This window comes from Oryzias melastigma, linkage group LG15, assembly GCF_002922805.2.
Source record: "Oryzias melastigma strain HK-1 linkage group LG15, ASM292280v2, whole genome shotgun sequence".
NCBI lineage: Eukaryota > Metazoa > Chordata > Actinopteri > Beloniformes > Adrianichthyidae > Oryzias > Oryzias melastigma.
Genome location: NC_050526.1, coordinates 25,692,949 through 25,705,297, shown reverse-complemented (window position 1 = coordinate 25,705,297; position 12,349 = coordinate 25,692,949). Strand labels below are relative to the sequence as shown.

The following is a 12,349-nucleotide window of genomic DNA, read 5'->3' as shown; positions in this document are numbered from 1 at the left end:
ATTCTCACTTTCTCTTTGATAATTCTTTTTTTAAACATGTAAATGTTCATCCACTCAATTTTTAAACAAATTTGAGCCATTTTAGGCATAAACATGTATGTTGTTTTCTACAGTCTATGATTTTAGGGCTTACAGGTCACATAAAAATGTAAATATTGGATTAAAACTATAAAATGCTTTAACAATTCCAATTGTAAATTCAAGATTTTGACTTATTTTTTGTTCTCATATTTGGCTTGAATAAAAAAAAAAGCTTTTTCATCAAGATTTTAAATTTGCAATCTTTTTGCTCTTCTTTTTCAAAGTTTGATGTCAATCTGAATATGATGTCCTTTTGCTTATAATGTTCTTTATCTTTGTCCCTATTTTTAATTCTTGTATATGATCTGAAAATTTTACAAGTTAATATCTTTTTGTCAGTAAAACTCTAACTTAAATCTCAAATTCATGCCTTTTCCCCTGAGAATTTAATTTTTATTTTAAGATTTTTTTCTTTACATAATTCAAACTTTTAACTCAGATTTTAAAACTTTTTTTAAATGGTCACACCAGTTGTCTGTAAATTTCAAGTGGAAAAATGGACTGAAGATCAAAGTCACTTACAGTGGAAATCACCATAGAAGTGACTGTTTTAGCACTTAAAATAATGAAAGCTTTTATTGCAGTTACAGAAGACAATTTTTACACTTCATTTTACTTCAAGCAATTATTTTTTTTTTTTTCTTAAATTTACAGCTAAAGCTTCTGAACAATTCCTAAAGTGTCAAGTGTGGTGCTTTTGTGGAGAACTGTGGTGGCATGAAGTCACACCTCCAGCCCGATAACTCCAACAAACTCCTCCAGATCTGTAAAAGTCACAGTGAGTGAAAGGAGCTTCCAGAGAAGATGTTTGATCAGCCCACTTTGACGTAAGCGTCGAGGTCGGTCGCTCCTTCAGGAGGGTCTGCGGTGAACAAACCCACAGCAGGAGAGCCTGTTTGCTTTTGACCGCAAACAAAAAGCTCCGAGCGTCTCCACCTCCACAGCTGGAGCTGAATGTTCAACTGCAGGATCATGTACTTTCCAGAGACACACTTGAATAAAAAAATTCCATTTAACATCAATCCATTTTAAGTTAAGATACAGTTTAAAAATAATTAAATAATAATTATTTTTTTCACTTGTGAACAAATAAATATTTTTGTGCAAAACCTTTTTTGGAAATGCAGCTTCATGTTTGGTCTCCAATAAGAATATTTTTTAGAAAAGTTATGTCAGAAGTGACTCTAACATGACCTATCAAGTTTTGCTGCTTGTTTAGAAAGGTAAAAGCTCAAAGAAGGTTTTAAAGAAGACGGGGGCAGTGGCAGACAGACAGACAGACGGTGGAGAGCTCCAGAGACTGAGAGTTGTGGGAATAAAGATTTAAAGTTAGTCTGCCTTGTTTCAGGGGCTGGGAAACAGAGCCCACAGAACAAATGAGAAGTAAACACACAGCTACAGGAAGCCATTAACTGCAGCGGGGGCCAATTAGGCCCCAGCAGGTGTCCGTGTCTCGGTCTGCCATGGTCCCGCCTCACCTCCCTCTGACTGAGCCCCGATCTGAGCGGAGGAAACAACGGGTAGTTTCATCTGCTCAGCAATTTAAAGGCTACTGCAGGCCTCCTAAAGTCATTTATGGCGCTCTCTTTGTCAGCCACCCACCCCACACCACTAAACCCCACCCGTCCCCAAGTGCAAGTCATTAGAAAGCACGGTCACATCCTCCTCACGAAGGCTTATACCTTTGACAGGATGGGAAGATAAGACGGGATCCCTCTCATCTTTTCACACCCAGACAGAGGAGACGCAGGACGGTCAAAATCAAAGTCAATCACAGGGATGAACAGGAATCAAAAAGCCTTTCAAGACTCAAAGGACAACAGAAAACACAAAAACGTGAGGTTTTAACTGAAAAAGAGAGGAATTTGTCATTTAATTTAAAAATAAATCAGGCAAAAGTCGAATAAATTACAGAAAAACTGATATAAAAAAGTCAGTTTTGTTGCTAACACAGATGTTAAGAACTTTTCATTTTCTTTAAGGCTTATTCCTTTCACTTTATTTCATATGTGATTTGATTCACATCCTTCACATAATTACATGTTGTTTGAAAGTGTTTATGTGTCAGATTTTCAAAGGTTGGCCTTTGGTTGCTGCTCTTTTTGGTCGTATCAATCCTGCGCTGAAGCTGGAACAGCTGCTTTATTGCAGGATACAATGTGGTTTACTGAATCTGTTAAATGTAGCGGAAATAATTTAGATGAGAAGCATGACACTGTTAAGAAGGAAGAGGACATCTTTTATTTGTTTGGATTTTAGTCTGAACGCACTTTTTTATTTTATTGTCAAACGTTGATCCATATGTTTGAGCTTTCATTCAATTATTGATGATAATAACTCCTTTGCTTTTAATTCAAATCCCAAATGCAACATGTTTTTTTTTTTAAATAAAAATAAATAAAACTTTGAAACTTTGAAAAATTCTGATATTGAATCAATTAAAAAAGCTTCGTACAACAATTTAGGCATGAATAAAACTTTATTTCTAAAGCACTTTACAGCATCATCGGTGTTCCAAAGTGCTTTACAAAAACTACGATCATTAAATTAAGATGCTAAAATACACGTGAGTTAACACCAAGATGCCTCAAAATGACCAAGAAGATGCATTTCCACGAAATACTTGACTTTGAAGGATCATTTTAGCGGCCATCTTGAAAAAAGTCGGCCATCTTGGATTTTCAAATGGCCAATCAGGCAGAATTGACAAGAATCTTCTGAAAAATCTAGTCTCTTATTTTGAAAAATTCCTATAAAAATTAGATTTTATAGTTTTTACCCACTAATAAGATGCCACCAACTGGTGAGTATGAAAAGTCATTATAAAGAGATCATTTTGATGTTTAAAACTGTTTAAGTCTGATGTCACATGTAGTTCTGGAGGAATACTATTCCGTTCTGGGATAAAAAACCCAAATCCTTGTTCTCCAAATTCTCTCACGTTCATTGATCTGAATTGGAATATTTACGTATGCATTTATCTAAATGCGTGTTCCTCCTAACTTTCTCTAGCAAAGATGAATCCATTCAAACAGTATCAAGTTCCTGTTGGTTCTTTTATTATGATTTGCTTCTGTTTTTTCCCAGCATGAACGTCCAGACTCATGATTGAATTATAAATAAAGGTTGAAATTACATGTTGGGTGAAGACATTTTAAGCAGTGCCTTTCTAACAACAATATTTTCACCACAGCAGCTATTTTTATAAACTTTCGAAATAACCATAAATTAAGAAAAAAATCTTAAACTGACTTTGTTTCCCCAAACCTGCTATTGAATAATTTATTTAACTCTGTATAGACTCTACACTCACCGGTGTGTTTGTCAATAACAAAGCTTGCTCACAATGACGTCGGAATGATGCTGACCGAACATTAGTCCGGTTTTCTTTCAGATTTTAATGTGTGGGTTTCAAAAAGGTGATTAGCTTTAGAATTGTTTGCTTTAAAACAAACATGAGTGTCATAAAACATAATGTTGATACTTGTTGGAATCAATTCTTGGAATATTGTCTATATTTATAGGAGGTTCCCCTGTCTTTTAAAGACATTGTTTTTACTTTCGTCTTTGTTTTGTCTTGTACTTATGCATTTTTCTTGTAACTTTACACTTCAGATCTTGGTTATAAAAAATAAAAACAGGTGGATCTCATTTTTTTAATGATTTTTGCAGTAAAAAAAAAAGGTAAAATTTACAACTCAGAATTGAGGGTTTTTTATGTTTGAGTTTATTGTAGAATTATTTTATAATATGATTAAAGATATTTGTTAAACAAAAAACAAAGTTGAGGTTGTGTGAAAAGATGGTTATCAAATATTGCAACAAATAAACTGTTTTGAAGGTAAAATTCTGTAGCGAATTTTAAAGTATGCAGTTAAAATGTTCAAAAAAAAAAACTTTAAGGGTTAAAATAAGTTCAGACATGTTGAATTTTGTTTTTTATTTTTTTGTTGTTGCTGGGTCACCAGTCTCCTGCCCAGAACATCACACATGATGCTTCTACTGTAAGAAGCAAAGCAAACAAGTCCTGATTCTTTTTCTGAGAATATCTCTGAATCATTCCAGAGAAAAAGCTCCCATGTGTTGGTTGAGGCATTTGGCTAAAATCTGTAGATTTTATAGGGAGTATATTGTTCCAATAATGTTAAGAACTAGTGCATTAAAAAACATTCATACCTATATAATTTTTTTTTCTGTCTTGTATCCATAATTCAAAATTCAGGTCCCAATATTTCAAGATTAGTGGAGATGAAATGTCTGCCTATCAAATTGAGTGGAGAATTTGTATTGATTTATTCAGCCTAGAAAACAAAGAAAGTGCAGTAAAAGATATATATTTCTGTCAAAAGTTAGAAATAAGATCTATTTTAGGGGGAAAATGTCATGAAAGTCTAAAAGTAGATAAACTGGTGGTAAAAGGTATACTTAAGATTAGCTAAATCGTGGATATTAGGAATGAATTAGGTAAAATATAATAATTTGGCTTTAAAATCTATTGGTGGGTGTTAAGTTCAAATATTTATCATCTTAAGTTGCTCTTTTGTAGCTTTATATCACATAAAAACAGATCAGAGCCTCCATGAAGGTGATGCCTGCTCCTTTTGGCCACTAGATGGCGCTAAAGGACAAACAGAAGATCCTCCCACTGGAAATTAGAAGGAAAATGGAGACAGTTCATTGATTTAAATAATCAAATAAACAATTTTGTCATGCAAAGCATGGTGGTCTGGAGATTTTTGCTGCTGTCTTGACCTCATGGTTTCCTCAGCAGCTTATCTCAAATAAAATCCCAATTTAGAAGCTGTAGGAGCAAATCTGAAGATTAAAGAAAGGATGCTTCTCTTCTTTTTATAATCCCTCCTGTATGCCAAGAGCACCTTCCCACTCAACAACCTCCTTGTTTTTCTTGCTCTTGCAAAGCAATGCAAAAAAAAAAGACACAAGCTGAGCAAAAACAGGAGTTTTCGTGTTTTTAAGAGAAAAGAAAATCAATTTTAGCTTGAACATGAGATGGTGCCTCCAGCAGTTATAGAAATGTGCGTTAGGGACAAATTAAAACAAAAAATAATTATCAAAACAGGGGAAATAATATCACATTAATTCATGGCTTGTACTTTTTACAAAAATTAAAATGTATATGTTTGATTTCTGAAGTTCTTTCTGAGATGCAACGAGATGAGATGCAAGATCTGCAGCAGAAATGCAGCTATAACTCAACAGTCATCAAAAAGGACAAAACTCACCTTTCTATGTGCTTATCTTGCAGCTGATTAACAGAATAATCTAAGACGGAATTTCAAAAATCAAATAATACATATTTGTTTGTGGGATTTATAAAAAACAACAACATATTTTTATTTTCAGTTTCTTTCTCTGTTTTGTTTGTTACATTTATTACAAATAAAAAACAAACAAACAAACAAACAAAACCTCAGGAAGTACAGAAGTAAAGTCATTTTCTTTATTTTCCACTATTAAATATTGAAGCAGAGCTTGAAAAAAAAGAGGGTATGAAACCTGCAGTAGAGGGGAAAAGAAAATATTACAGTGAAGGAAATGAAAGTGTTTTGACGGGACACAAAGTAAAAATGTATTTGATTTTACTCTGTTTCAACTAAGGATGCCACAATTCTTGGTTTAAAACTGACCCAAATGTTGCAGCATGGACCTGAATCTTGGAGAAAGTGAATTGTTGTGTCCCAGCTGTGTGCCAATTTACGTTGAAAGTGTCAAACAGCTAAATGTTTGAGAAATTATTATCATTTATTGTTTTATTACATCACTCCAGGATTAGTGTGAGCCAACTAAAGGGGTTTTTGTCATTGTTACTTGCTTATTAGCAACTTAAAGAAAGGATTTCTGAGATTTTGGGTTTTTTTTTTTTTTTTGTTTTGTAAAACACAAATCAGATATTGAACCAAAACAAAACTGTGACCTAAAAGTCAAGGTTTCAACCAAATCGTGGGGACCTAAATTTCGCTAGTTTGAGCTGCAGACGGAGTAATGTATCTCTCAGCCTCGGGTCGGATACGGGCAGCAGGGAGACTCAAAAACAAGGGTGCAATTGAAAATGGAAGATGGGATTACACAACTTTTGCTCACCAAGTCAGATGATAAAATCATCAGAGCCACCGTGGAGAACCTCAAAGGTCCTGGTACACGCTGGGCCGGGCCAGTGTCCACCATGTAACAATGACAGCTCTTGTAGACACTGAGTGGGAGCATTTATTCAGGACGAGATGCTTCATGTAGCAGTTTGCTGAGTCACATGACAAAGAGGAGAAAGCTGACTTCATCATGCACGGAAGATCTGGACGTGGAGGGACATTTGACACCACGTTCCTTAACCCTTTAGTCTCTAAACTTTTACAAATCGCATCAGTATAGCTTTCCTTCAAAATTTCACCTTTCAAAAAAGTTATTAGCTTTGAAATTTTAGTTTTAGAAAATAAATAGGAGTTATAGCTCATAATAGTGATTTACTTTTGAATAAATCATTGGTTTAGTGGATCTTAGCCTGGTTTCTATAGACTTTTTCAAAATGTTTTGACTGTCTTTGTTTTGTAGGTTTGAACATTTAGAATTTGTCCCCACATGACTGATCTTTGTTAAAAACATAAAAAAATAGTTTGATCTCAACTTTTGTGATTAAAAAAACAGCAATTTTCTACTAAAAATGTAGTTGTTTTTTTTTATTATTTTAAGTTAACAACTAACATATTGAGAGTTATGGTACACCCTTGTTACACAACTAGGACAAATCCTAGGAATAGTTTCAATAGTTTTTTTTAAGATTTTTCTCATTGTTTTGAACTTTGTCTTTGCTCTTTTTTTGTTTTGCACATTTTTATTACATTGGTAAACTTTAGAACTTTGCTATAAAAGATAAAAACACAAAAATCTCCTTTTTTGTGTTTTTTTGACAATAAAAATGACATAATTTACCATTTTGAATTGATCTTTTTGTACAAGGTTTATTGTAGAATTATTGTGTAATTTAATAAAAAATATCTAGGCTATAAAAAGAAGCTGGGTTTGTATGAGAAAGACGGATATCAACCATTGCCATAAAATGTATTTTAAAGATAATTTATCAGAGCAAATTGTAAAGAAGAAAAAAACATAAAAACTAGGTAAAAGTGGAGTGTTTGGGGATATGTAAAAAGGGAATTTTACATCCCGAAAACAGGTTATTTTCATTAGTGTGTATGTCTTGAATTTTCTTTAAAATTCTTAGTGAGAAAATTTCTTTCAATGAAGCTGAGGGAGATTGAAATGAATCCACACAGACTGCAAAAGTTAAGGATTTTATTTTGTTTGACCTCATTTTTGCGAAATGTTTTCCGACTTGCTCCGTTTCCCTGAGCAGTGAACTTTCAGCATAAAGACAAGGTGCTTTCTTTGCAGAACCATCTTTTTTTTTTTTGCAGCACGTAGTGTGTATCTGGCATTTGTTGGAAAACAGCTGCCAGATGTTTGTACAAATACTGTCATGGTGGCATATTGGAAGTATTTCCTAAAGAGAGCAGGTACCTGGATCCGACCGCAGACTCAGCTGCACTTAACAGAATATCTAAGAGGCTTAAAACACTAATGCCCAAATGTTCCTGAAAAACAAAGAGCTTTAAAATGTTGAGGAAGCCTCCACAAGTTTACATAAATTAAAAGCCGGAAATATGAATCAGAAATGGAGTCAAAATGGGAACAAAACAACAGTTCTTTGTCTTAAATCACCAAAAAAAACAAGCATTTGATAAAACAAGTTCTAATACTGTACATTAGTGTGAAATCCTCACAAAGGATTTGACTCTTTTAAAGTGAGACGATAAAGGGTCTTCAGCAGGAGGCCATAAAGCCCTCTGGTTGACTCCTTATTGTTCTCCAACACAAAGGAAGCTTTGCCTTCACGCCGACCGCTCTGCCAATCCAGAGGCCAGCCGCTGAAAACAAAACCATGTGCAAAAAGGGTGAGAACATCACTGTGAGGGGGAAACCTTAAACAAAAGGCTGGAACAATAAAAAGCCTTCAAAAGAAAATTATATCAACATCAATGGGTGAGATGCAGGCTCCTCTTTGTTGATTTCCTCCAAATGTGATCTTTTGGTCTGGCTGTGAGCTTACATTCCTTTGGAGTGGATTTTCCTGGATTGCAAATAAAAAACAAATTTGTGCAAAGTGTTTTGTCTTCAGTCCAATGAGTGTCTGGCTGGAGGTCAGGGGTCAGCAGCCTTTCAGGTGCGGCAGCGCGGGCAGTTTGTCGACTTTCCCCAAAGCTGACGCGTTCTCGACCCCTTTCAGCCACTCTTTACATTTCCTCACGACCGTCTCGTCCACGTCTCCATCCTCCTCCTCGTACTCCACATCGTCGTACTTGTATTGATCATTCAGCAGAGAGATTTTAACGATGGCGGTGATGTCCTGCTCGGCGCACTCCCCCTTGGCTCCGGGCGCGCAGCTCTTGGAGCCTCCGTGCGCCTTTTTGGACGGGAAAACTCTCCGGTGCCGAAAGTCCGCGGACGCGCAGCACTTCTGCTGTTTCGCCATCATCTGCTTTTCAAGGTTGCGCTTTTGGATGACTAGAATGGCTTCGGGGGTGAGACTGAGGGAGAACTGGATCTCCTTTTTCCCGTCCTCCTTTCCGCGGAGGTGCCTGCTGGAGTCCATGGAGCTGGAGCGCCGGACTCTCTGGTCCGGAGCTTTGGGCCCCGGCAGCCAGGAGCTCTTTCCCTGAGTCTCCAGCCCCGCGTCGGACCTCTGCGCGCGGTCTTTAGTCTTCTCCTGGTGGGATTTTCTTGACAGATTCCTCAGATTTGCAGAAGCCCATGAAGCAGGCTGCTTCTCCTTGTCAGAGGCGCCTCTTTCTCCATGAGATCTCTCGTTTTTTTCCGGCTGTCGAGGCTCTCCACTGGCTTTCTTTTTTCCAAATAAATCCCTGCCGGGTGAGGAGATCCGCTGCTGGAGGCTGATAGGTGGAAAAGGCATCTTTGTGTCTGGAAGTGGTCGGGATTTTTAAGGGGAAAAGCCTTAAAGTGCTCCCTGCAGCGCATGTGAGGAGTCCCTGCGCGCCGTGGGCGCAGCTTTGGAGCGGAGCTGCAGTGCACCTGTTGTCCACAAGGACTAGAGCTGAACTAATGCGAGCTGACAGGCTGCCTGCTTTAAGGATGGAGTCACAAGAGGGCGTGGCCACGAGACGCAGCATCACTTCGTGGTCCTCAGACACTAACATTACCTTCATCCTAATCATCCCAACCAGACAAACATGCTTCGGTGCTTCTAGTTATGTGCAGTTTATTGATGAATTTGGGGAAAAAAGTCTAAAAAGTCAATAAAGTCTCTCAGAATGGAAATCCTTCTGAGATAATTGGGTAAAATTATCCCCTAAAACTGTTTGCTACCCAAGTTGGACTCTCACCAGTGCAGAATCTATTGTGACTTCTTTAAAAAAAAAAAATCCACAAAAAATGAAAAATCCTTATAATCTTTGCTGCACTGCTCTCAAACCTCCCAGCAGGAATGCCCGGTTCGAATCCCAGCTGGGGCCCTTCTGTGTGGACCATGTGGGAGGAAACCGTCCTCTGGTCTCCCCCCACAGTCCAAAAACAAACTTCGTAGGCTAAAGAGTCATTCCAATGAAAACTGTGTTGTTCTTGTCACACTTTTCAGACAATGGGGGACACATATAAAGAAAATGTAAGCTTAAAGCTACATTCCTGAGTTTTTCTTTGTTGAAATTGTGAAGAGCAAGTGTTGCTGGAAAAAGCTACAATCAGTGGGCCACAAGCTCCGCCCCATTTTGATTCATCCACTTGTAGACGACTAGATCCATGTACATCATCTGAGCTGGAATGGGACTCAAATAGCTCCAATATTGCTCGCTATTTTTGTCGCACCAGTAATGGTTGGAAGTGTGAGGGGCTGTGAGCAAGCGGGAGAGCGTGAACACAGAGGGATGATGGGAAATTAATGTGCCAATAGTCCCGCCCACAACTCAAAGGTAAATTTGTAATGAACTACTGCCACTCAGTAGAAACTATATCCTAGAAAACATCACAGGTTTATGGATTTTGACAAAAAAAAAGCATAATCATAATTAAAAAAACACTGGGAACACTTTGAAAATAGATCAAAAGATGATAGGAGTGAGACTTTAATTGGTGTTTTCCAGATTGTCTCTATAGGTGTAAATGTTATTCTGACCTGTTCAGGGTGTGTCTGATTTTGCCTACAGTAGGTTGGCTCCACCACCCCATGACTATGACGGGGTTTTAGTGATTACTGTTTAATATTCAGAGATAGCAGTGAAAAAGAAGCAGAATCTGCACTTTTCAATCCCAATTGTGAAGGTTTTTGCTTTGGTGTCTGTTCACCATGACTCCATACTTAAGGGAATGACTACTCTGACATTCACATCATGTATTCCAAGATTTATGGCTAAATACCCATAAAATTTACAGACTTTGTTAAATGTGAAAATCGGGCCTATGTTTTTTCACTTTTTTTTTTTTTTTTTACAAATAAGCCTTATAAGAAAGAGGATGATGCCCAGGACACAAAAATCTAAATATATTTCTTATATTTAGACATGTAACCTGCTAAATTTTCAATAAAGATCTTTTTATTTTATTCTAATCCTCTAACCAAAGCAAATCTCATTCAAGCCACTGATTGACTTATTCCTGGAATGAACACACAGCAATGTAATCACAGATACCACAGAAAAAGTCATTTCTTCATCTCTTCATGAAGATCTAGAGAGCTAAGCTGAGGAATCAAGTCCTTTTTGTAATTCCCATGGTCGCTATAGGGTGGGATTCCTGTTCCCTCTGACATAACAGAGGATTACATGTAATGAAGAGGAAGCAGTTAGGGCGAACAGATTGCTGGGGTCAGGGAAGAGTTCCCCTCCAACCTCAAACTTCAGGATAATCAAAAAAAAAAAAAAAAAAAAAAAAAAGGCAGGAAAAGAAAAAACTAAAACAATCCTCCCTCTGCTCATCTGTGCAATCATGGTTTCCCTTAGATTATGTGAGAAGGGATTTGCTGGATATCTGCCATGTTAGTTTAGCAGAATTCACACATACTAATCCACTACATTATACAACAGCCCGATGACTGTGGGTGTCAAAAACAAAATAAAAAAACCCATGGAGCTCCAAAAAGTGGAGAACTTTTTGTGTGTCAAACAAGAAGACATTGGAGTTTCTGGACCACGAGAGTCCAGAGAACGGAGCGCATCTCGGGATAATGCGAGCATCTGCTCCACAAATAGGACTCGGCAGACGCAAAGCATTCTCTGGAGGAGGTTGTCATGACAACCACATCCTCAAAGGCTACGTGCCAAAGCAATATATGGAACGCGACGCAAGATGGGTTATTAGGTCATGTCAAAATCACAATGCTCAGAAAAGCGTAATTAACTGGGTCATTCCTACATATGGAAGGAAAAAAAAACACATTTATGAAGGAAAAAGTCTTTTTTTAATGAATGGAGTGAAAATGTGTTCACTGTCAGAACAGACAGTTATAGCCTTTGCTGAAGTTTAATTAGAGGAATATTTGAGAAACGCATGATTCCTCTTTGAAGGAAAACAAAATAATATTAAGAATCAAGTGGGAAAAAAAACAAGCTTTTTCTATCAGTAAAATGTGGATATACTATTACAGAAAGACTTATTTTTTCTATGGAAATTCCTCATTAAATTGCTTTTGCACACAAAAAAGTCAAATATGTCCCTGCAGAAAAACCTTATAAAACATCTGAGGAAATATTGAAATTATAGACATTCTTAAATACATCCAGAAAGAAATCCTTTGTTACTTCCACATTAAAAAAACAAACAAAGTCATGGCGCTGTTATTGGTACAAAGCTTTATCTAGAATTGAAAAGCAAGAATTCACATTACTGCATTTAAGAGAATTTGCATAAACAGTGGAAATGAAAATTTTACAAGGTCACTTCTTTTGTGTTTTGCACACTTTGTCCACTTTTCAACTGTTGAGTCCTCAGTTCTAACTCACACAGGTTGTGAAGCACTTGATCACTGCGTCCCTGGTAACAGAAAAAGACAGATTAAAAATCTTAATAAAACTAATTTGAATCTAAAAACATAAAGTTTAAACGGCAAAGCATCAAAGTGCTTAAACATAAACTGAATATTAGTCTTCGTCTCTATGCTTTGGGATGTTCATGAATAAGTGAGCATGTTTTGGTGGGGAAGTGCCACATGCTCACAAAGATGGGGGTGGGGGGGGGTTTCCCTTGCTGC

At 37.0% G+C, this 12,349-nt stretch overlaps 2 protein-coding genes across 2 annotated transcripts in view; both read right to left on the bottom strand.

Annotated features, from left to right (window-relative positions):
* Window positions 1-8,302: 8,302 nt before the first annotated feature.
* prr18 (proline rich 18) lies at window positions 8,303-9,064 on the bottom strand. The gene has a single exon (XM_024297303.1). The coding sequence runs from the start codon at window positions 9,062-9,064 to the stop codon at window positions 8,303-8,305; it is 762 nt and encodes a 253-aa protein (XP_024153071.1).
* A 2,869-nt stretch (window positions 9,065-11,933) lies between these two features.
* sft2d1 (SFT2 domain containing 1) overlaps window positions 11,934-12,349 on the bottom strand; it is an 8,319-nt gene continuing 7,903 nt past the window's right edge. Inside the window, exon 8 of the mRNA XM_024297028.1 lies at window positions 11,934-12,132. Within this exon, the coding sequence (XP_024152796.1) occupies window positions 12,093-12,132 (40 nt within the window). The 3' untranslated portion in view covers window positions 11,934-12,092. The remainder of the gene's footprint in view (window positions 12,133-12,349) is intronic.

Coding starts and splice junctions, on each gene's coding strand:
- prr18 (XM_024297303.1), bottom strand. CDS start 9,064: ATGCCTTTTCCACCTATCAGCCTCCAGCAGCGGATCTCCTCACCCGGC.